A 24,923-nucleotide genomic window follows, 5' to 3' on the forward strand; every position below is an offset into this window, starting at 1 on the left:
GATGTGGAAACTGGAAGAGTAATTCTAGCCCACTTGGAATCTGTGACCCCCCCTTAAGCCAAGCTGCATCAGGGAATGAGGAAGAATAGCCTGATTTGTGGTGTGACAGACTCCAGTCAATCAATTCTGCCCACGGCCAGTTTCTGCAGTCACAGTGTGATCTTGGTTCCCTTTAGGGGTTGCAAGACCAGCAAATTAAGCACTGGGTTACCTTGCCCCTGACCTAGGTAAAGGGTAAAGGGACCCCTAACCATTAGGTCCAGTCGCCGACGACTCTGGGGTTGCGGCGCTCATCTCGCTTTATTGGCCGAGGGAGCCGGCGTACAGCTTCCGGTTCATGTGGCCAGCATGACTAAGCCGCTTCTGGCGAACCAGAGCAGCGCACAGAAACACCGTTTACCTTTCCACCGGAGCGGTACCTATTGATCTACTTGCACTTCGTGCCTTCGAACTGCTACGTTGGCAGGAGCAGGGACCAAGCAACGGGAGCTCACCCTGCCGGGGGATTCAAACCGCCGACCTTCTGATCGGCAAGCCCTAGGCTCTGTAGTTTAACCCACAGTGCTACCCACATCCCTTTGCCCCTGACTTACAGATATAGAAAAAAAAGAGAGAGAGACTGTCGCTGAACACATGCCCTTCAATTTAAAAATAGTTGATGGGATTGTGGCACGACCGAGTCCAGTCAACCCATGCTATCTGCAAACAGTTTCCGCTGCCAGCTTGCAGACTTGATTTTCTCAGATGAAAGTACTGGAGAAGAAGAGATACATTTAAATGAAGCACAGCGAGACTCTTTACAAACTGGTCCCATTCCTCTACAAGCTATATATTTGGTCTCATGGCCAAAGTAAATGTGATGCCAAACACACATTATTAGAACACCCAGTTTGTCATGGGGTTTGTAGGATCTCATTGGGAATGCAGTGTGAGGGAAAGGAGGCTTAACCCTTTCCTTCCCCACTGCTGTCCTCCTTACATGCATGCCCCCAATGTTGGTAATAGCATTCTAAGCTGCTTCCCTGAAGGTTTACAATGTGGGAATAGGCAGTACTCCCGCCCCACGCCCCCACACTTTAAGTAACTTTCTTTAACCAAATAAAACCAAACCAAGTTTCATAAAATGGATCAAATACACCCGGGACAGTTATTTTTCTGCACCACCAATTACATCTCAAACAGTATCCAATACATGGCAAACACATCATATATCGTCCAATATATCATCCAAAACTGGTTTGAAGGCTGTATCGTGATATTGTGATTTCATCATTTTTGTCCTGGCAATAACATATCACAAATCAGTGTGCAAGTGCTATGCAAAAAAAGACAATGTGGGAAAACCCATGAAGTCAGCCAATGTTTCTATCGATTGCTGCAGTGCATCAAAAAAGCAGGTGCTGGCAAAAATCAAGATGCAGTAAAAGCCATGAAGCTAGCCAATAATAATTTATTTATACCCCACCTATCTCTGGGTTTCCCCAGCCACTCTGGGCAGCTCCCAATCGTATATTAAAAACACAATACAGCATTAAACATAAAAAAACTTCCCTAAACAGGGTTGCCTTCAAATGTCTTCTAAAAGTCAGATAGTTGTTTATCTTCTTGATATCTGGTGGGAGGGCGTTCCACAGGGAGGAGACCACTACTAAGAAGGCCCTCTGCCTGGTTCCCTGTAACCTCACTTCTTGCAGTGAGGGAACCACCAGTAGGCCCCTGGCCCTGGATCTCAGTGTCTCTACATAGCTCATCCATATTTCAGAGATCGTGATAGATTGGTATATCACGATGTTTAGCTGGTAGTTGATAGCTCAGTTGGTAGAGAATGAGACTCTTAATCTCAGGGTCTTAATCTCAGGGTTGTGGGTTCAAGCACCAAACTGGGTGAAAGATTCCTGCATTGCAGGGGGTCAGACTAGATGTCCCTCATGGTCCTCTTCCACCTCTACGATTCTATGAAATACAGACACTTCAGGTTACAGACACTTTAGGTTACAGACGCTTCAGGTTACAGACTCCACTAACCCAGAAATAGTACCTCGGGTTAAGAACTTTACCTCAGGATGAGAGCAGAAATCGTGTTCCAGCGGCACCGCGGCAGAGGGAGGCCCCATTTACTAAAGTGGTACCTCAGGTTAAGAACAGTTTTAGGTTAAGAACGGGCCTCCAGAATGAATTAAGGTCGTAACCCGAGGTACCACGGTAAAATAAAAGCCCTAGTTACCACATTCTGCACAGCAGTAAGCACAACAGTAACCACAATCAGTGCTATTTTTCTAGAAAAGGAGATGCCGGAACTCACTATGAACCCCTCCCTTGTTCTCTTATAATGGCAATGGCGCCCACCTGAGAGGTGCTGGAACTGAGTTCCGGAAAGTTCCGGCCGGAAAAAAAAGAAGCCCTGACCACAATCGCCTAGATGCGGTGGGGGCCAATATGGATGCACACACTAGCTCTGCCCCCTCTGTCACAATTCTTTACCTTCCAACTCATTGAAAGCAAGCATCTGAACTGGAAGTCTTTTATATCCAGGGATATGAAATGAAAGAACACAGCAGCAAATGATCTGCTCAGTGCTGGAATATAGGAAGCTGCCTTATACTGAGTTAGATCATTGGTTCGGCTATCTCGGTATTCTCTGCAGTGAATGACAGGCAGGAATCTCTCTCAACTTTACCCGGAGAAGCTGGGAGATGAACCTAAGGACCTTCTGCAGATGCTCCTTCACGTTTATTCCTCTTTCATGTAAACCCCTTACAGATTCGTTTATTATGTTAAGCAATATATTTTTAAATAAAGAAACAAGTAAAAAAAAAAGGAAAGGAAAGATGTACAGTACAGGGTGGGAGAGTAGATGTTGCGTATCATTTTTCAGGAGAAGAACAGCTGGGCGGCAATCTGTCATGGAGGCTTTAACTGAGATTCTCGCATTGCAGGGGGATGGACTAAACAACAACAACAACATTTTATTTATATCCCGCCCTCCCCAGCCGAAGCCGGGCTCAGAGCGGCTAACAACAGTAAAAAAAACACAGTTTACTAAAATCACAATCAATTAATTGAAATACCGTATTTTTCACCCTATAGGACACACTTTTTCCCCTCCAAAAATGAAGGGGAAATGTGTGTGCGTTCTATGGGGCGAATGCAGGCTTTCACTGAAGCCTGGAGAGCGAGAGGGGTTGGTGCTCACCGACCCCTCTCACTCTCCAGGCTTCAGGAAGGTATCCGCAAGCCTGGGGAGCCCATGGGAGTTCCCGCCGGGCTCCCTAGGCTTGCGGATAGCAGCCTGCATCCCAAAACCCAGGGCTTGAGCTCAGCGCACCCCAGGCTTCGGGCTTTGCGCAGCTCTCCGCAAGCCATGGGAGCCTGGCGCGACTTCGCTCCGGGCTCCCGCGGAGAGCTGCCTGTTGTGGGGGCTGGGGCCGGGGGAAGCTCAGGCCCTTTATTCCCCCAAAAAAACACTAGGTGCACCCTATGGGGCGAAAAATACGGGTACATGGTGTTATGTATTGAAGTTCTCACCCTGGCCACCAGGAGTATTGTGTATGTAGTTTTCACTCAGGTCCACGTCAGTTATTTTAGGCGGGAAACCCTGGGTTGTTGTTGCTACAATGTTGACAGCCGGCTGCCTATAAAAGCAGGCCGGCTGAGCTGTTTGCTGTTCAGTTTTCTGTTCCAGCTTACAAAATAAAGAGCTGCTTTGGAGAAATCGCTGTGTCGTCTGCCATGTCTACCCACTATTCAACACATTCTAAAATCAATTCATTCTAAAATCAATTCAGAGTCAAATTAATGGCAACCATTGGGCTAGAGTTCTGTGAGGATTGCCAAAGGAGGGGGTCAGGCTGTGCCTTGGCCAAAGGCCTGGTGGAACAGCTCTGTCTTTCAGGCCCTGTAGAAAGATGTCAAGTCCCGCAGGGCCCTAGTCTCTTGTGACAGAGCGTTCCACCAGATCGGGGCCACGGCCGAAAAAGCCCTGGCTCTGGTTGAGGCCAGCCTAACCTCCCTGTGGCCTGGGATCTCCAAGATGTTTTTATTTGAAGACCATAAGATCTTCTGTGGGACATACCAGGAGAGGCGGTCCCGTAGGTACGAGGGTCCTAGATGACCCGTGGGGGTCCCTTAAAACTCTACAGTTCTATGATTCTATGATTTGGGGAGAGCAAAATCAGAAGGCAGAATGTCGCAATGCCAGCATCCATAGCATCCAGGACAGGTTGGACATGTAGGCAAACAAAATATGAGCGTATTTGATCTTGTTCAGAGAACTGAATGTACCCTCACCCCACTCTATGATAAGGGAGCTCCAAGACTCCCAGAGTGATGTGTGCCAGCCGGTTTGTGTGCACATGCTGTGATCTCGACTACGATTCAAACATTCGAAAGGTTGTCTGTGATCTCAAGGCCCACCCGTCGCCTTTCAACCCACCTTCAGAAGTGAGGGCTAATCTCTGGAGAATAGATGTGTTCTGTTATCGGGATAAAAACCAATTTGCCCACAAATGAGAAGTCGCTTTCTCTCTGTTGGCGCCAACAGGACAGGGCTTCTACTTGAGGACCGCCGAAAGCTAGCCATGGCTCGGATTGGGCTACTGGCTTCCTGTTTTTCCTCTGCTTCCTAGCAGGAGGTAAGCCCAACCAACGTTGTGGCTCTGTAAGGGTTAACCGATGCCTGTTTTAAACGCATTTCCATGGCTTATATTGTACCGTTTTATGTTTTGTGCCGGTAAACTGGTTTGATGTATTTTTTAATGACATAATGGGATATAAGTATTTTTATATTTAAATAATAAATTAGAGGTAAAGGACCCCTGGACGGTTAAGTCCAGTCAAAGGTGACTATGGGGTTGCGGCGCTCATCTCGCTTTCAGGCCGAGGAAGCCGGCGTTTTTTTGTCCACAGACAGCTTTCTGGGTCATGTGACCAGCAGGACTAAACCTCTTCTGGCACAACGGAACACTGTGATGGAAACCAGAGTGCATGGAAATGTCGTTTACCTTCCTGCCACAGCAGTACCTATTTATCTACTTGCACTGGAGTGCTTTCAAACTGCTAGGTTGGCAGGAGCTGGGACAGAGGAATGGGAGCTCACTCCGTTGCAGGGATTCGAACCACCAACCTTCCAGTAGGCAAGAGGCTCAGTGGTTTAGACCACAGCGCCACCCACGTCCCTGGTGATGCTGGTCCTCATTTTCAGTGTTGGAGATAGTATGCCCCTGGATACCTGTTTGCTAGGAGTCACAGGTAGGGAGAAAGCCAACACTCTCTGATCCTGCTTGGGGGCTTGCCATAGGCATCCCATAGGCCACTGTGAGAAAAGGATGGTTCTTTGGATAGAAACATGGAAGGACAGCTCAGTTGGTTAGAGCGTGGTGCTGATAACACCAAGGTCGCAGGTGTGATCCCCTTAAGGGGCATTTGCACATTCCTGCATTGCAGGGGGTTGGACTAGATCAGGTACCCCCAACCTGCAACCCTCCACATGTTTTGGCCTACAACTCCCATGATTCCTAGCTAACAGGACCAGTGGTCAGGGGTGATGGGAATTGTAGTCCAAAACATCTGGAGGGCCGAAGGTTGAGCTAGATGATCCTCAGGGTCCTTTCCACCTCTACGATTCTGTGACCTTTTCTCTTCTCAATTAAGATAGGAAATCAATAGGAAATGCGTCTGGAAGGGAAGGGAATAGGGTATGAACTAATGAACATGCAAGAAGTAAGTAATTATGGATTATTATTACCTTACTAAGGGAACTTCTTGGAGATAAAATTGGGCCAGAGGAAGAATATTCTGAGTCTCTAGTGATAGCAACAATTGAAGAGCACCTTTTGGACCTTTTGCGTGGAAAGGAAAATGAACAAATTTGGAGACTGAAGATTGAGGAAGCGCCGCCTAACAGATTGAGGAATACCTGGACCTTGTCTTGGAGTGAACGTTCTGAATGCTTTGAACAATCTGAATATACATAATGGACCGATGGAGAATTGGAAGTCCTTTCTATCTCTTTACCTTATGCCTCTTTCTGTCTCTCCTTTTTATTATATTTAGCATTTGTGCTTTTTGTTTTTGGTTGATTTCATTTTTGTTTAAGTTGTATTTCGTTTTCTGATGTCCTCTACTCTGAGTTGAGGAGGATGCTCACAGGAAGATCATGGAGGACTGACGAAGGACCTTGCATGAGAGGCAGGGAAGGGAAGAACTCCCAGGGTGGGAGGCTGGGAGAAGCAATGGAAGCTCCCAGGTGAGAGCTGGGAGGGTCCACACCCTTTTGTGCGAGAAAAGGGTCAAGGTCTACTAATACAGGACTCTCTCTTTTCCTTCTTTGTTTTCTCTTTGTTTTCTCTATTTTAATTTTGATTCATTTTTTAAATTGTATTATATGCTGAAAACTTTCAATAAAAATTCAGGTTTTTTTAAAAAAATTAAGTTACACGGTGTTTGCAGTAAGGAATCCCTCTGTCCACACAAACGCTGGGCCAAAACCTCTCCCCCAAACCCCTGCTTCCAAAAATAGACTCCTGCGAAAAAGAGGGGCTATTTGTTTTTGTTTTATGCTTTCCAGGGGGGGTTTGGATGAATTTATTTGACATTTTCCAGAGCAAAGTTCCAGTCAGATCAAACTCCTTGAAGATGAGCCTCCCTGTTGTTTTATAATTGTCCTTAAATAGGTTTGTATTTTTCGGGGAGAGCCAGACACCTAAATATTTTATTTTCTTTACCACTGTTATTTCTGTTTTGCTTTGCAACTGATCCCCCCTTTGTTCCCCGTTCATATTTTTTACCATCGTTTTTGTTTTATTCTTGTTAATTTTCAGTCCTACCAACAAACCAAAGTCTTCAATTACTTTTAATGCTTCGGCTGTCAAGATTTGTGGTTCCTGTAATGTCAAAACTATATTGTCAGCGAAGGCTTTGACCTTGTATTCTTTTTCTCCACACTTTATCCCTCTAATTCTTTCTGTCTCTCTTATATTTTGAAGTAATACTTCCAGTATTTGTTTTTGTTTTATGCTTTCCAGGGAGGGTTGGATGAATTGATTTGACATTTTCCAGAGCAGAGTTCCAGTGAAATCAAACTCCTTGAAGATGGACCTGCCTGGCAAGCTGTTGAGTTCCGTCATGGAAGGAAGTCAAGATACAGGTATGAAAAACATATGCAGTGCTGGGGGTTGGACTAGATGACCCTTGGGGTCCCTTCCAACTCTACCATTCTATGAAAACAGCAGCATCCAGATGCAAAAAGGAATGATCAACAGACTTTGTGTGTGTGGAGGGGCGAAGGCAGACTCCATGATTTGCAGCACTACCAAAACAAGCCCTTTAAAAAATCCAAATAGGGATTTCCTTCCTTCTTTTTCTTTTAAGAATGGGGCAGAGCCATTGGTGTCCATTATTAAGGACAGTCAGTCCTCTATTATGAATAAACAAGAAAGCAAATGAGAGATACATACCAGCAGTTGCCAGTCTCAGAAGAGCCAAGATTTAGGGAGTGGGAGGATGTTTCAATATTTCACTTGGGAGGGTCTTACATTCCATAGACCAGCTACGATCCTTTGGCTCATCGCCAAGAGAACATGTTGATCTTTGGAGTGTAGGTGTAGATTTTATAAAAAAATAAACAACAACAACAATCACAACAACCACCGAGCAGTAGTTTCATTCAGTCTGTCAAATGGGGAACATACTCTTCCTCAGGGCTCGGGGGCCAGTCGTGTTCCAGCCATGGCTACTTGTAGTCTATGTTTTCCTCTGCCTCATGCCAGGAGACCTGTCAAAAGGTAAGTTGACTTCTGCCAGCTAGTGACATGTTCTATTACTCCTCCCTGCCAGACTTCACTTTCCTGTCTCTTCTTAAAAAGTGACAAACCCCCAAGCTGCTTTCTGAATTTGGAAGATAATTTGCAAGAGTGATGTTAAATTTCTGCATAGATGTTTTCAGGGGAGGAAGAAAAAAAAAACTAGCTGAGAAAGGGTTAGCTGCCTTTGGAGAGCACACACATATTGGGATGTCAGAAGAGGAAAAGGATTTTCTATTTATCTTATATTACAACATTTAGCTAAATATCCTTTGAATTTCTTCCAATCCTCTTGTGTCTCCTTTCTGGTCACGGATTCTTCCAGTCAGGTCGGCCAGCTCCAAAAAGTCCAACATCTTCACCTGCCATTCTTCTATTGTTGGTATTGATCCATATTATTTCTCACTATTGCATTTTTATGTTTGCAAACAGCACATGATGGTTCTCTTACATTGTTTTGATATTTTCTTTGCCATTGAAATGAATGTATGTTGCAAAAATGGTTCCACAATTTATGTAGCTTACTTTGAATAGCGGAGAGTGAGATGACTAACACAGCACTTGGCAGAAACCAAACCACAGTACAACGGAAACAGCGCTGGTTGTGGTGAGTATGGGTTGGAATGCAAACTGCTGCCATTTTACACCCCTACAGACCTACGCTCCATGGAGGCGAAGGCGGCTCACTGTTAGCATGATGTTGATTAACTTTCAATGTACTTGTTGTGGTGACGTGTGCAAGAGGTGGAGGGGCTTGCAGATTGCGTGGGAATCTAAAAAAATATACATGTCTCTGTGCTCAGAGGCACATTGATGTCCTCTTCCCCCTGAGGTTCGTTTTAGTAAAGGTCATTGTGGCATGATTAGAAAGGTTTTGCCCAATATTATCCTGAAACAATTAGCTTTATTCAACCAAACTGGATGCCTGCTATCTAAGTCCACGACAATTATGTGCTTTTATGGGAAAATATCAACAGTGTCCCTTTGGCAGGGGAGAGACCTCCCCTTAGGTTGGGATCACCAAAGTTACAGGTGACAATAGCTTTGAATTCTTGAAATACAATTTTTGAAAATCTACCCAGGAAAAAGTGTGCCTCTACCTTGGTGATAGTTCAAGAGAGCACAATTCAAAATGTTGGAGCTGACCTTTAAAGCCCTAAACGGCCTTGGCCAAGTATACCTGAAGGAGCATCTCCACCCCCATTGTTCTGCCTGGACACTGAGGTCCAGCTCCGAGCGCCTTCTGGTGGTTCCCTCACTGCGAGAAGTGAGGTTACAGGGAATCAGGCAGAGGGCCTTCTCGGTAGTGGCATCCACCCTGTGGAATTCCCTCCCCTCAGAGGTTAAGGAAATAAACTATCTGACTTTTAGAAGACATCTGAAGGCAGCCCTGTTTAGGGAAGTTTTTAATGTTTGAAGTTGTTGCTTTTTTATTATTGTTATTGGGAGACGCACAGAGTGGCTGGGGCAACCCAGCCAGATGGATGGGGTATGTATGTATGTATGTATGTATAAATAAATATTATTATTATCATTATTCCATGGTCAGTTTGAAGCTGCAATTCTGGTAGCAAGCTCCACCGAACTCTACAGGACTTGTTTCTGAGTATACACATATAGAACCCTTCCTACGTACTCCTCAGGCAGTACTATAAAAAAAGATAAAATTGGTGCGGTGAGCATTCAAGGTAAGAACAATGCGTTTAGGCAGGGAGACGCTGCAATAAAACATGTCTCTGTCTCTTTGACAGCAGATGGCTTGGTCTGCCGGCAGTGTCTCTCTATGTGGCCAATGTCACCGTGCATTCCATATAAAAATTTCTGCCAAGTCCGTGGTGGTGCCTGCTTCACCCTGAAAGTCTTGGGGGGTAAGGAGCCTTTCTGGAGGTCATGCATTCTCTAAGTGCCAACCTTTTATAGAATTGGTCGTGTTGGACGCGGGACAGCATTCTGCTCCCAGGCATCCCTTGAACTATGCTGTCTCAAAGAGCTGGAACTGAAAGCAAGCCTCACATATTATCTCATTGGACGAGATCCAGTGGAGTCCGCCCACTGAGGTCACGGAACTTAATTTCAGTGGGTCTACACTGAGTATGAGTTGCCTGGATATCACCAAATATTTTTATGCCAACCTGGTAAGGCAGGCCGTTTTCAAAATTATGCACATCCCAATAAAATTCCTCTTCACACTGGAGAGCCAATGTGGTGTAGTGGTTAAGAGCAGTGGACTCGTGATCTGGTGAACCGGGTTTGCTTCCCCGCTCCTCCACATGCAGCTGCTTGGGCTGGTCACACTTCTCTGAAGTCTCCCAGCTTCACTCACCTCACAGAGTGTTTGTTGTAGGGGAGGAAGGGAAAGGAGATTGTTAGCCATTTTGAGACTCCTTAAGGGGAGTGAAAGGTGGGAGATCAAGTCCAAACTCTTCTTTTTTATTATTGTCTTTATACCAATCACCAGTGAAGATGTTATTGGTTATTTTGTATATTCAGTCTTATGGTTTCTTGGCACTAACACTGGATGGTGTTGCTGTTTTTCAAAGCAGCTTTGATGGCTAACAATTCATTTCCTCCAGTTCCATAGTTAATTTGTGTCCTTTCATGTAGGCTCCTGTCTCTTTTGTAAAACTGTAATATGCTTCCATTCTCTAGAAAGGAATTGTGATAGTCCTTGGGGGGGGGGGAAGGTTTATATGACACACATGACAAGATATTTATGCTAAGTAAGCTGCACATTGTGGTGTTACGTTGGTCACAATAAATGTTGCATGTAAAACATATTTCAGATGAAATCTTGTCACATTTTCTTAATGCTAAGAACCTCAAAGAAGAGATTAAAATTTAAAAATATAGATTTTTCTCTTCATTTGTTGTGTGTGTGGGGGGGGGGGGAGGTGTTTTTGTGACCAATGCAACGTGCTCACCCAACTAAGCTCATCCGATTTTATTCCTAACATAAAAATTATTGTCAGTTCACTAAATGTGAAACCAAAACTTTCAGTACAGTAAAGGGTCATTAAACTATTGTCTATTTCCTTGGAGAGGTCTTTAACTAATCTTTAGAAAAGAATTAGAGAGGTTCTGAGTCATCTTGGGTGTCATGCTCCTGGTTGCTTTACTCATGTGTAAAATGCCATTTCGAAAAGCTGTTGCCAGATAAGGAAAATTTGGAAAGTTATCTTTAAAATAACGCAGAACATTTTCTTGGAATTTCCCTAATACAAACTCTTTTTCTCTTTTCCCAATTCCAGAAAAGCGGTTGGAGAAGCTTATGCTAGGTTGCGAAGAGGATGCAAAGCACAAATGTGGAAGTCAGTGGAGACACCCCAAAACTGATTTCCGTTACATATTTAGCTGCTGCTCTAATAAAGACAACTGCAATTGGAAACCCTGGATCCGTCCATGGTAACCCCTTTCTCTGGAATTGCCATAAAAGTTCATTCCATTTTCATGAAGTAATCAGGCAAATTCATTGTCAGCTCACTGTATTCCAGAGTTTTCTGTGTTCTCCTCCCATTCCCCCTCCCCATTTTGTTTGCCACCATAGAATGCAGCTACAGCACCAGCCTGCCCAGTGTGTTAAGGCAAAGCACTATCGATGGTGTTTCTGGGTCACTGTGCCTTTCATCAAAAGCTTCCTGTTTTCAGGCTGTGGCCCTCTTCTTCCTTTCCTTTCGGTGCTGCTGGGAGACTAATGTTGAATGGTTCCTCCACATTTAGCTGGCAATACCCAAACCACTTACCTAGGAGTAAGAATCCCTGAAATAAATGGGATTGTGGTGTTTGCCCTCCTAGGTGTGTGACATCATACTGGGTTCATAAGGCAGTGGGGAAGTGAGCACAGTGGTAGCACAGGGATAAAAGTGGTGTCAGCGGTGGGATTCGAACCCATGCCCCCAAAGAGACTGGAGCCTTTTGTGGCGATCACACAGGGTCCCCGGACGTTTAACAGTCTATTGATCCCTGTGCCACCACTGTGCTCACTTCCCTGCTGCCAGCAACCCGTTACTCTCGGGTACACACAGAGTCCAGACAGTTGTTAAAATTGAAGCAAATAAACAAGTTTATTTTATAAGTATTAACAAGTTTATGGTTTCCCAGAATATTCTTGTCAGTTTCTTTACTTTCTTTACTGGCCTATACCTTCCTAATATCTTCTGACTGATTATCTCAACTGTTTGACTGACTCCTCTTAACCGATTCTCTCACTCTCCCACATCAGACTAGCCCAACCCACAGACTTATCCTCTCAGTCTCTTCTCTAACTCCAGACTGACTTCTTAACAACTCTAACTCCTCCCCTTGGGTTCCTATTGGTTAGTCATTTTACAATTAGTTAACCCTTTCCTTATGAACCCAGTATGATGTCACACACCTAGGAGGGCAAACGCCACAGGGATGTACTTTTGTGTGGACTTGTATAGGATTTTGTTGTTCATCGGCCTCTGATCCCTGTGACAGCGTAGCAGAGGCACTTGACTAAAGTAGGCAAAAGAGAGAAAGTCCTACTGAACAAACCAGTATACAACTGGTATATGCTTGGGAGCTAGTGTAGGGAGAAGATGGACTTTTAAAGCCCTAAACGGCCTCGGTCCTGTATACCTGAAGGAGCGTCTCCACCCCCATCATTCAGACCGGACACTGAGATCCAGCGCTGAGGGCCTTCTGGCAGTTCCCTCATTGCGAGAAGTGAGGTTACAGGGAACCAGGCAGAGGGCCTTCTCGGTAGTGGCGCCCACTCTGTGGAACACTCTCCCTTCAGATGTGAAGGAAATAAGCAGCTATCCTATCTTTAAAAGACATCTGAAGGCAGCCCTGTTCAGGGAAGTTTTTAATATTTAACGCTGTATTGTTTTAAACACGTGATTGGGAGCCGCCCAGAGTGGCTGGGGAAACTCAGCCCGATGGGCGGGGTATAAATAATAAATTATTATTATTATTATTATTATTATTATTATTATTATTATTATTATTATTATTGATCTTGCTGCTTTTCACTGCCTTTAAAAAAACAAAAAACAAAACCCAGTGCGCATTGGTGTCTTTACAGGAAGAACTTTGATAATGAAGAAATAAGCCAATTTGAAAAGCTGAAAAGCACGGAGGCGCCTGCGACAACATCGAAGGGACCAATTCAGAATTTGGAAGGCAGCAGTGCCCCCATTTAAAGTCGCCTTGTGTTGGTGTTAGAAACTGGTGATTCTGAAATCCAGAATGATTCCTGCAGTTCAGTGGCGTGTCTCGGAGGCAAAACATCCTCGGCTTAAGAAATGAAAGGAAACTAATGTTTAATAAAACAATCAATAGGCGTAATGCCGTTAGATGTGTGTGTGTTTCTTGCATCCACTTGTCCATTAAACTTGGAGGGCCTCTAGCGCCATTGATTAATGCTTAGCAACAACAGTCACCTTCAATGGCCTGGTTTGCAGTCAGCAGTCAGTTAGTGGCCCTTTTTCTGATTGCCCCTGCTATGAACCTAGCAGCCTTTGCTGCTATCTGCTCATTTTGATCTGATAGAAGAAAGGACATTGTGGCAGTGACTGAGCGCCCTGGGATGGTTAGTACAAGTGGGGTGATGATCTCGTTCCTCAGGTCTTTGTAGAGAGTACAGGACAGGAGGACGTGTGCCACTGTTTCGGTGCTACCATCTCCACAGGGGCAAAGACATTTCTCAGGTGGGATCTTTTGGAATCAACCCTCAAGTACCGTAGATGGCAAAACATCCAGTCTTGCAACTGTAAAAGCACGTCTGTATTTTGGGATAATAAGTTTGTGCAGATATGGGGCCAGAGAATCAAAATGGAGAGGTGGAAACTGAACATACCAAGGGCAGAATTTCCTTATACAGTGGTGCCTCGCAAGACGAAATTAATCCATTCCGTGAGACTCTTCGTATAGTGGTTTTTTCGTCTTGCGAAGCAAGCCCATTGACAGCTTAGCGGATTAGCGCTATAGCGGCTTTTAGCGGCTTATCAGCTTAGCGGATCAGCTGATAAGCGGCTTAGGTGCTTAGAAAAAGGGGGGAGGGGAAAAACCCGCAGGAACATTTTCGTCTTGCGAAGCAAGCCCATAGGGAAATTCGTTTTGCGAAGCGCCTCCAAAACAGAAAAACCCTTTCATCTAGCGGGTTTTCCGTCTTGCGAGGCGTTCGTCTTGCGGGGCACCACTGTAGTGGCCAGGTTGTTCTGATGCTCGATATCTTTTAGAAATTGACCAATTACCGAATTTTTTGCCCTATAGGACGCACCTAGTTTTTTGGGGGGAAACAAAGGGAAAAAAATTATTTCCCCCCCAGCCCTTGAGGAGAGCTGCGTGAAGTCTGGGTGCACTGAGCTCAGCCTTCGGCATGCAGGCAACTCTCCCCACAGCTTGTGGAGATATGCGCACCGACCCCTCTTGCTCTCCAGGCTTCAGCGAAAGCCTGCATTCACCCCATAGGATGCACACACATTTCCCCTTCATTTTTGGAGGGGGAAAAGTGCGTCCTATGGGGCGAAAAATACGGTAGACTGTTTGCTTTAGGACCACTATGCACTATTATACTAACAAACTGTGGGAGGCAGTGGAAGACAGGAGTGCCTGGCGTGCTCTTGTCCATGGGGTCACGAAGAGTCGGACATGACTAAATGACTAAACAACAACAACATGCACTATTATTGCATCAAGAATATGCCGCAGGAGCTGGCTTTATTAAATCTGTTTATAGATGACCGTAGGGATTTATTTTTCAAGGACCTGCTAATCGTTGCCATGTCTGCAGCTAGAAACATAACAACGCAATATTGTGAACAGCTACTAACTCTAAAGGGATGGTGAGACAGAATATGAAATATTGCCCTTATGGAAAAGGAGCAAAGCATCTTAGAGCATGGCTTACTCTGGGACAATCTACGAAGAGAGTGGAAGACACCTGACAGATATAAGCAATTCTAAACTACTTACAAACATATTTTTTGACTATATCATTTACATGATTGTACAGCAGATTCATGGAATGTTTCTTGGGGGGGGGTGAGGGTATATGTTTGGTTTTTTTGGCTACATGTATTTCTAGAAAGGGAATAATAAAGCTAATTATGATAGTAAACATGTTGCAGGAGACACCTGCATTACAACACCAGCCTAGAGGGGCCCGTAATCCACTTCCTGCCCAGGAGGAGCCAATGGGGAGCCTGGGTGGGTGGAGTCAGCCAGAGCCAGAAGGCTCTACAAGAAGAAGACATAGCTGTGTGGGTTATCACATGGGGCATGAGCAGCAGTTCCTGACAATATCTACAATTTAAATGTCAAAGGTGAGGGGAAATCAGAGATGCAAGTCCTCTTCATTTTATGCTGGTTTTCTTCCAGGCATCAAACACTTGTCATTTTCATCACAGCAGACAAAGGCACGGCGTAGTTTTTTGTCCCCACGTATCTGTTCAATTCCGCATAGCTTTGTGTTTTTCGATATGCACGTCTTCTCTACTTTTTTCAAGGCACCTCCTCGGCGGGCTGGGGAGAAAAAGGATAGGTGAAAGGACAGGATATGTCCTTAGTACAAGCAAAGTGTGAAGTGTAGCCACTAGTCTCTTTTCGGGAAATAACATATCCTCCAAGTGCCCCAATTTTCAAGTAACAGTCCCGGAATTGCAGAAGCCATCCCATTTTCTGATTTGATCCTGGAATGTCCAGAGGGATGGTAAGTACCCACAAAATAATCCTTACCTTCGTAAATTAATGTGGTCAAGCAGTATCCATCAGGGGTTGTGCAGGTAAATGGAGGCCAGCACGTCTTAGCGGTGTTTGGATTAGTAATTGTGCAGTGGTGGCATGTTAGGGCTTCTGCTGCAAAAGAGACACACTGTTGTAACTCTTCCTTGCAGACAACATCCCTAATGTGGTGTCAGGATGCTGTCAGCAGCCCCCGGCTGGTTGCCCAGGAAAGTATAAAGACAAGGGAAAGTTCCTTACTGCCCTTTTTTCAATCTTTAGAGAGAGAGGCTGTAGAATGCAGCCTCTTGGATAATGGCGTTGTCCCAAGTGAATCTCCACCCGCCCCGTCTCTCCCACTTCCCCGTCCGTTTCCTCTACTGGTGCTGCTACGTGCCCTCTGTCTTTGTGCTCTTTGCTCTCCTACTTTTAAGGCTCATCAGGTTCTGGGAGACAGAGGATCTGGAATGCTTTCCAATGACGTGTCAGCTGGGTGCTGTTCTGGCTCTCCCAGCTTCTCCCCTCATCTGCCTTTGAGCTACAACCTCCCTCTAAACTGTCTTCTACTTCCTCCTCCTTGGAAGGGTCAGGATGGGGAGGCAGTCTCCACCATTCCTCCTCTGCTAGTCCCAGACACGTGGGAAAGATATAAGAAGAGTTTTCTTCTGCCAGATGTAAGGTCCCAAACATCCACCGAGCTCAGCATCTTGTATGTGTTTTTGTAGTCACTAGCTAGATGTTTCTCCAACATATTTATTTACACCATTTCCACGCTGAAATGTCAACACAGATAGACATGGTCTGAGAGGGAAAGGAAGAGTTTGGGAGGATGTTGGTAGTGCCTATCCACCCATGAGGCAAGGTGAGGTGTTGACCTCATGTGGCAGGAGCCACAAGGGCAGCAGATCTGGCCTTCAAAGAATGCATTGTTCCGTACTGCTGCCGCTGCCAGAACAGCAGTGCCTCTTTGGAGCTCAGAAGCCCACCCTCAATGCAGCCTCTATAGCATTCTCTTGGCAAACTAATGCCAGCGTACTGGAAGAAGCAAAAATCACCAGTGTTGAAGCAATGATTCTTCAACATCAACTTCGTTGAACCGGTCATGTTGTGCGGATGCCTGATGATCGTCTTCCAAAGCAACTACTCTATTCTGAACTTAAGAATGGAAAGCGTAATGCTGGTGGTCAACAAAAGAAGTTTAAAGACTCTGCCAAGGTAAATCCTTAAAAATGTAGTATAAACACACACAATTGGGAAACACTGGCCTGCGAGTGCCCCAAATGGAGAACAGCTTTTACCAAAGGTGCTGTGGGCTTCGAAGACGTTCGAACTCAGGGAGAAAAGGAGAAACGAGCTAAGAGGAAGGCACGTTTGGCAAACCCTCACTGTCATCAACTCCCGCCCGGAAACCTATGTCACCACTGTGGAAGGTCGTGTGGATCCAGAATTGGCCTCCACTGTCACTAATGGACCCATTGTTAAAATCGTGTTTATGGAAGACAATCTTACTCAGCTATGAGTGATCGCCAAAGAAAAAGTGGCCTCTTGGGGAATAGGTTGCGCTGCTGGTCTCCCTGGGGGAGAAATGGTGGGGGTCGCCCTCTGGGGTCTCCTGGACGCTGCACCTGCTTGCTGTGATTTAGAGCAGGAGGGTACTAAAAGTGATTTCCTTGAGAATGGGCTCCTTGAAACAGGGAGGAAAGTAGATAGTGCCACATTAAATCAGAACAAATGTGGTTGTGGGATTCATGGTGGGGTAGGAGAAAAGAAGGGTTTATCAGTAGGGGAGGGAGAAAAGAGAATGTTGGATGCAAAATCATGGAGCAGGGGCTAACAGCCATGTACCCAAAGGGAAACTGTGGGGAGAAGTGTCTCCAATAGAGAATCAGTGGAAGGGAATGTACCAAATGCCACATCACAGGGCAGGGGATGAAAAAGATGTATCTTCATTCCAGATATGGAAGGAACCTATCTTCTAGTGTGGCCACCTGTTTCAGACACCTGCTAAAAACATATTTCTTGCAAGAAACCTATCCAGACGCATACTTTTATTATGTCTTCACTTGTCTTAAATATTATTATTTTTATTGGTCTTTATGCATATATAGGAACAAGAAGACTAATTTTTGTTGGTCTTTCTATATATGCGTGCACACACATATTGTTAGACGAAAACTACATAGGGATTTTTCTCTTTTGATTAAGCAATCTATGCATTTTATGGTGGACAGACCGTGCAACACACACACACACACACACACACACTTTGCAGAAGTAGCCAGAGAACACAAATCTCACATGCTTCTTCTTGTTTGGAAGTTGAAGTGCTGTGATTTCCTCTGCTTGCTCCATGCCCCTCTACTGCACAGCTACCCCTTCTAGCTTCAACTGCAAAGGCCATAAGAAATGATATTAGAGGCTTTTCACCAATCCCAGCTCCTATACCATCCAGCAACCCTTTCACAGAGCCAGTGTGGTGTAGTGGTTAAGAGCGGTAGTCTCGTAATCTGGTGAACCAGGTTCGCGCCTCCGCTCCTCCACATGCAGCTGCTGGGTGACCTTGGGCCAGTCACAATTCTCTGAAGTCTCTCAGCCCCACTCACCTCACAGAGTGTTTGTTGTGGGGGAGGAAGGGAAAGGAGAATGTTAGCCGCTTTGAGACTCCTTAAAGGGAGTGAAAGACGGGATATCAAATCCAAACTCTTCTTCTTCTTCTTTACAGGCCTTGTTGGGAAATGAGGTCCAAATGTGGAAAAGCAAGAAAGGCAGCAATGCCCATCAACTTTGGACCCCCCCCCGCCCAGTCCCTGCAAATATTTTATTGGGGGCCGAAGGGACCTGGGACCCTTCGAGTTGGCACCTATGTGACTTACCTCCTGGCATGAGGCAGAGCATAACGCAGAAAGCAAGCAGCCAAGCTGGAGCCACACGAGGCTCTTGAATCTCCAGGATGAAGCCGTAACCCATTTTATAGCCCTTTCGTATGAGCAGAGAGAAATCGAGATCGTGCCACTGGGGCGCCTGTTTTTCTTCTGTGGGCAGTCGGGTTTCTACCACCCTGGCAGCTGGGCAGCGAGTTGGTTGAGTGGAGGAGCCTGGAAAGAGCCATCTATTATATAAGTCCAGATCAAGCCTTATTGGCTTCTCTCAGGTCACTTGATCAACCTGGGCTTGATAGCTGCAGTAACACACAATGGCGCTTCAGGACGTCTGACTGTGATGACAACCAAGTTAATCCATTCCAGTTCTACATGTGGCAGATTATAGAGAATGTTTATCTGTGTTGTTGTTGTTCTCTCTCTCTCTCTCTCTCTCTCTCTCTCTCTCTCTTATCAGATCAGCCCTTAGCAAGCACAGCATGTGTAAAATAAACCCAGTGAGCCGTATTCACAGGTGGCTCAATTAGGAAGCTGAACATTTGGCTTTTAGCTCTATCAAATGGCCATCTCAGCTCTGCCCTTCGTAACCACTGAGCCTCATCTCTATGATACTCTTCAAGGCTCAGGGAAGTTATGTGCTTGGGTAGTGATGTAATTCATCTCAAAAAAGCAACAACCTCCCAAAGCTCCCATTTACTGCAGACGCAGCATATGGATTGCTTTGTGTTGCAGAACTAATGCTTGACATGTGGAAAGATAAATGACGAAACAGAATATTCAGAGACGGATGCACGAATTTGATCCAGGACAGAGTGGCTACATGTACACAGAAGGTGCACACTCCGCGTTTTGTTTTGTGAGGTGAATGTGGTAAATGTAAAGTTGTCGCTGTTTGTGGGTTCATCCTACACTGTTATGTGTATGAGGGGGACTGTTTAGGACTCAGTAAAGCACTGAGGGATGAGGGCAACTCCTAGAACTTGATACGGGGGGTTATAAAGTGCCAAGATTTAAAATTCCAGCATTGATCAGGCAGGCTGTCGGCCACAATAGCTTATCTTCCACATATGGAGGGCTGGCTTGGCTTTTGGAGTGTGGACGCTCTTTGTAACAGGATCTTAGGACAACAGGTATCTATAGGACCCCTATGGTAATCTACAGTATAAACAGATTTAATAAAGCCAGCTCCTGCAGCATATTCTTGACCTAATAATAATAATAATAATAATAATAATAATAATAATAATAATAATAGCCCGCCCTTCCCGGTTCAAAAACCGCGCTCAGGGTGGCTAACAGGTTCAGTTCATTCGGTCAACCTAAACTTTCCTTCCCCCTTTGTGTTGCAAACTTAAAGAGCGAAGGTTTTTCCTTTTTACATTTGCAAACAGGCTTGGCTACTGGGGTTTATTTGCAAACAGGCCTAGTTACTTTTCTACACAAAGCTGGGGTTCAGAATGAATTCTGTTCGATCCTTCCTTCAACACCTCAGAGGAAGATGAGGGGGAAAGCTGGGAAATAATGGGAGAGGAGGAGAACAGTTCACTGACATGTTATCACTAGAAACCATTCCAGACCCAGCGGCGGAGGGACCCTCTCTGTCACCTGGGGCAGGACGCCGAGGGGCGGGGAGAACTGTCCGGTGGCGCATGCGTGATGTCTGTACGGACTGCGCACGCACGGCAGCCTGTGTGGTCTGTGCACGTGTACGGTTGCTGTGCGAGCGGCAGCCCATATGGACACCCGTACAGACATGGTGCCCATACAGACTGCATGCATGCCCACCGCCACTCTACAGCTGGGGGAAGGCAGCGGGCCATCTTCTCACCCCCCAGCATGCTGCCCGGGGTGGCCTGCCCCCTCCGCAACCCCCTTTGTATGCCCCTGTCTAGACCCACCATTCCCAGAACCTGGCAAGCCTTAAAGGTAGGAAAGCAAAGAGCCCGGAGGCAGAAGGCCCTAAGCAGCAAACATAGGGGTGTGTGTGTGTGCTGTTGATGAATGAGGAAGTCGGAGAGAAGGTGTGTGTGTGGAGATTTACTCGGGACAACGCCATTATTCCAAGGCTCTCTCTGTAAATATTGAATAAAAAGCAGGCGGTAAGGACTTTTCCTTGTCTTATCTGTTCCTGGCAACCTGCCGTGGGGGTTGGTTCCTCTGCCGCCAACAGGATTGCAACCTCTGCTCAATCCTGCTCAGTTTGGCTACACATGCATGTTTCGCTGGTGGGGACCCATGTGCACATCCAAAGCATTGTGTGGGGCTGTTTGAAAGCCTGTCTGCATACACACTGATACAGCTCTTTTCATAGGCTAGCTCTTCTTCTCCCCCTGCCATTCACCTTGATGGGTGGGGAACAGGCATGGACTCATTCCCTCACCCCATAGGAAAACAGCACCTTCAGAGTCCTTGAATTTAGGTAACTATGGAATCTGGACTGCCGAAGCTTAGCAGTATCCTGAGAATCCAGGAGAGAACACCACAACACTAGCAGAGTCTGTGGAGGGAAGAGGTGGATGAATTGGTTGTGAGAGCTTTTCCAAAGCAATAAGACTTGGGCCAAAATGCTAATGAGGATGGCTGCCATGGGGGGGGGGGAGAGGGTGAGAGTCCCTTGCAGCCCCCAGTTTTAGGCAGAGAACTCTCTCAGCTCCGATGACCATGTGACTTTCAGATGGATCCAGCCTTCCGTAGTTTAACCTCACTTGGCTTAATATCGCTTTGCAGCAGCAAAGATGGTTTTAATACAATAGATACTTTTTTTAAAAAAAAAATGCCTTGTAGTGGCAATTTTTCCTGCTTAATGTGAACCAATCAGTACATTTACTATTAATGCTCAACCATACACAATTCAATCTGCATTGAAAAACAAGACTAAAGAACTTGACTCAAAAACTAGATAGAGGTTTAACAGCATGTAACTTAAAATATCACAAGAAAAGAAGGAAGGAGACTCAGAATCAGAGCCAACTGACCCCAAACATTCAAATCAGGGTGTATGTAGAAGACAGCGGGGAAGAACACAGGGCCTGGGTTAGTATAATAATAATAATAATAATAATAATAATAATAATAATAATAATACCCCACCCATCTGGCTGGGTTTTCCCAGCCACTCTGGGCAGCTTGCAGCATATATAAAAGATAATTTGTGTGGTGAGAGGTGATTCTTATGGTATTGGGGTCTTGAGCAGCATAAGGCTTTATAGCTCAAACATAGCACTTTCAATTACCATATTTTTCGCCCCATAGGACGCACTTTTCCCCCTCCAAAAATGAAGGGGAAATGTGTGTGCATTCTATGGGGTGAATGCAGGCGACCCCTCTCGCTCTCCAGGCTTCAGGAAGCTATCTGCAAGCCTTGGGAGCCTGCGGGAGTTCCCACCAGGCTCCCACGGCTTGTGGAGAGCTGCCTGAATCCTGAAGCCCGGGCGCCCTGAGCAATCGCGCCCGGGCTTTGGGTAGCTCTGCGCAAGCCGCGGGAGTCCTCCCATGGGTTGTGGAGAGCTGCCTCTATCCCGAAGCCCGGGCGGGCTGAGCAGTCACGCCCAGGCTTCGGGTAGCTCTGCGCAAGCTGCGGGAGGGCTCCCACGGCTTGTGGAGAGCAGTCTGTTCTGGGGGGCTGGGGTCAGGGAAAGCTTGGGCTTCCCCAGCCCCGCGCCGGGGGGGGGATTTTGTTTTCTTTATTCCCCCGCCCCCCAAAAAACTAGATGTGCCCTATGGGCCGGTGCGCCCTATGGGGCGAAAAATACAGTAGACATGGAAATTAATTGGTAGCCACTATAGTCAGGCCAGGCCAGGCCTTACATTGCTTAGACCAGAGCATGTGTCTTGAGCCAAGGCAGCTGAAAGGCCATGTAAATACCGGTGCAATTTTGCCTTTTGGCAACATAAACGATTCTCCATGGGGCCCAAGGCTATCATACCTGTCAATCATAATGCCTATATGGTATCTGGGGTAATCTCTCTCTCTCTGCATACCTGTTGCTGGAGATTGCAAGTGAGAGAGTGCAATTATGCCCCACTTGTGGGCTGCCCATGGGCAGGGAGTGAGCAGGATGGTGGACTGCACAGGCCTTTGGCGTGATCCACCTGAGCTCAACTTGCATGTTTGTATAAGTGATTTAGATCTGCACTGCAACCCTATGCTTGTTTACTCAGAAATTAGTGGGGCTTAGTCACCCGCGTTGTGTAGGATTGCAGCTGGGTTGTGTGCAGTACCAGATCAGCTCATGGTGAGCATGGGTAAAATGAATCCAGTTCTGTTTGAACAGTCTTCACAGGTGGCACAAGGAAAGCCGAACATTTTGTTTCTGGTCTATCAAATGGTCATCTCAGCTCTGTCCTTTGTAACCATTGAGCCTCATCACTGGATACTCTTCAAGGCACAAGGAAATTCTGTGCTTGGGTTATGATGTAGTTGTGTGTGTGTTTTAAAAAAGCCTAAAAGCTCCCATTCACTGCAGTTGCTGCATACTGATTGCTCTGCTTTATAGATCTAATGCTTGAAATGTGGAATGATAATAACAGAACAGAACACTTGGGGAGGCCAGATAAGAAGATGGAATCTTGCAGCATGACTTTGATCCAGAACAGGCTGGTAATGTGTACACAGAGAAGGTGCACACGTTAGATTTTATTTTGGGAGACAAATGTGGTAAATATAAATAATGTATAAAGCTATCGCTCAGATGGGATTCTTACCTGGGATAAGATAAAGTTAGAAATATAATTGATTTAATTGAATATTTGGGTTCCAGGAAAGATAAACAAGCAGCTTTGATATTTATAGATGCTGAGAAGGCATTTGATAATGTGTCTTGGTATTTTATGAAAAGAAATTTAGAACTTATGGATATGGGTCCAATGTTTCTTAATGGTATTCAGGCTATTTACTCTGAACAATATGCTAAGTTTTCTCTCTCTCTCTCTCTCTCTCTCTCTCTCTCTCTCTCTCTCTCTCTCTCTCTCTCTCTCTCCCCCCCCCCCCACTTCAGGGATTTCATCTTTGGTACACTCCACCCCACTATTTTCCTATTCAGGACACTCCTTGACTCCCATGACCCCATTGGTGCATGGCTTTCTTTCTTTCTTTCTTTCTTTCTTTCTTTCTTTCTTTCTTTCTTTCTTAGCTATTTTTAAGGAAATTCGCCAGAAGCTACACTTCCAACACGGGTTGCCATGGGTCCTGATTTTCACGGACATTTCAGGGATTTCCACCCAGGCACTATTTCCAACAGCTGAATCCTGGCAATGTCCAGGAAATTCCAGACATACGGCTGAGGATATTTCACCCCTCCCATTGCAAGAATCTGCTGATGTTCCAGAGAGGAGGGGGCGGACTTTTGCTCGCTACTTATTCCACTCCAGCCTCACTTCAAAGAGGGAGAGACGGAGTGTTATCTCTGTGTAGATAAGGTCGCTGCAAAAGCAGCTGCAACACTCAGTGCTGTCCAGCATCTCCATAAAGCTTTGCATTTAGTTTGTATAGTACAGTAGCTTTAGAGAATAAAAGAAGATATTATTCAGCGCTGTCGTCCAAGTGATTTATGCTCTGCTGTACTCTGCTGTTTTCTGGAAGTGAGTTCGGTGCTCACAGCTCTGAGTTGTGAGTCCACAGCACTTAGACCTGTTCCTGTGCAGAAGGTGGTCTCTGGAAATGCTACCCCAGCTCGCCTGGCTCAGTCGGGGCTGAAGTGGTTGAGCCCAGTCGATGGCACTGGCTCAAAGGCGAAGCTGACAATGGCAACCCCAATTTTTGTTGGGTCTATACACAAATGTAGGTTGGACTTCCGGAGGCGGCGCAAAACGGCAATGGCGGTCCTCTTTACTCAGTGAAGAGGGGCTCCGCGAAAAAGGGTCGTCCGCTACGGCGAAGCGGAGACCCATTCAGATAAACCGCAGGCAGAGCGAGCCTGTGGCCGTGGGACTCGGCGGGTGCCAGAAGCCCCCCCAGAAGCGAGGAAGGGACCTCGTAAGAGGCTCCGGATCGTGAACGGGGGAGCGGCGCTGTGAGTTCATCGCTCTTTTCGCGGAAGTGAAGCCGCGCTGCTGTTGCTGATGAGCGCCGACCTTTCTTCTTGAAAAACATCGAAATTGGCTGCAATCTACCCGTGAGTAAGGGGTACCAAAGAACTGATTAAGGATTAATTTAAATTTGTCTATTTCGGCTGAAAACGGGAGGCGAGTAACAGGAAGTCCGCCTTCCGGTCCTGCTAATCAGAGCAAAGCAAAAGAACCCGATGCGGGCTGAAGCGCTAAAAAGAGACTTTGAAAGAAGTAAGAAGGGGCATTAATAGACTGTGTGTTTCTAGAAATTGAAAGGAGTGAAGAAGTAAATTTTTTGGTTCATGGTGTTAGAGAATCCTCCTCCTACTGTGAAGAGAGGTGGAATTGAAGGGGATAACCGAGTTATTGGACTGCCAGTGTTGTAAAGGAGTACTGTCAGGCTGCTGAAACTTTTTTCTTAACATAAACTGTTGCATTGATGGATACACTATCGCTTTAATACTGTCATTGAAACCTCTCCGTTACCTTGTGGCACTAATTTGAAACAGAA

The 24,923-nt window shown here is 45.9% G+C and overlaps 1 protein-coding gene and 1 long non-coding RNA gene across 5 annotated transcripts; one reads left to right on the forward strand and one right to left on the reverse strand.

The window, feature by feature from the left end:
- Positions 1 to 6,663: 6,663 nt before the first annotated feature.
- LOC309365219 (uncharacterized protein) lies at positions 6,664 to 13,109 on the forward strand. 3 transcript variants are annotated; one of them, XR_014165934.1, is made up of 5 exons: positions 6,664 to 7,144; positions 7,699 to 7,781; positions 9,551 to 9,667; positions 11,048 to 11,201; positions 12,847 to 13,109. XR_014165934.1 is itself a non-coding variant. In XM_081903447.1 (4 exons), the coding sequence occupies exons 1-4, from the start codon at positions 7,090 to 7,092 to the stop codon at positions 12,962 to 12,964; spliced, it is 444 nt and encodes a 147-aa protein (XP_081759573.1). In that variant the 5' UTR covers positions 6,674 to 7,089; the 3' UTR covers positions 12,965 to 13,109. The 3 variants fall into 3 exon arrangements, 1 of the variants encoding a protein (XP_081759573.1); XM_081903447.1 differs by lacking the exon at positions 7,699 to 7,781 and having other exon boundaries at positions 6,674 to 7,144; XR_014165935.1 differs by lacking the exon at positions 6,664 to 7,144 and having other exon boundaries at positions 7,165 to 7,781.
- A 1,555-nt stretch (positions 13,110 to 14,664) lies between these two features.
- LOC309365382 lies at positions 14,665 to 18,480 on the reverse strand. Of its 2 annotated transcripts, none has more exons than XR_014166081.1 (3): positions 18,359 to 18,480; positions 15,501 to 15,617; positions 14,665 to 15,287 (listed from the first exon to the last, which is right to left on the reverse strand). It is a non-coding gene; the product is annotated as an uncharacterized lncRNA (long non-coding RNA). The 2 variants fall into 2 exon arrangements; XR_014166082.1 differs by having other exon boundaries at positions 15,501 to 15,620.
- Positions 18,481 to 24,923: the final 6,443 nt, after the last annotated feature.

The sequence above is a fragment of the Podarcis melisellensis genome, assembly GCF_964234715.1.
Source record: "Podarcis melisellensis genome assembly, chromosome: 2".
Classification (NCBI taxonomy): Eukaryota; Metazoa; Chordata; class Lepidosauria; order Squamata; family Lacertidae; genus Podarcis; species Podarcis melisellensis.

What these genes read in the sequence shown, in the direction of transcription:
- LOC309365219 (XM_081903447.1), top strand. Translation starts at nt 7,090, where the DNA reads ATGGACCTGCCTGGCAAGCTGTTGAGTTCCGTCATGGAAGGAAGTCAA. An exon ending in GGAAGGAAGTCAAGATACAG is followed by an intron (nt 7,145 to 9,550) that starts GTATGAAAAACA and finishes TCTCTTTGACAG; the next exon opens with CAGATGGCTTGGTCTGCCGG. An exon ending in AAACCCTGGATCCGTCCATG is followed by an intron (nt 11,202 to 12,846) that starts GTAACCCCTTTC and finishes GTGTCTTTACAG; the next exon opens with GAAGAACTTTGATAATGAAG.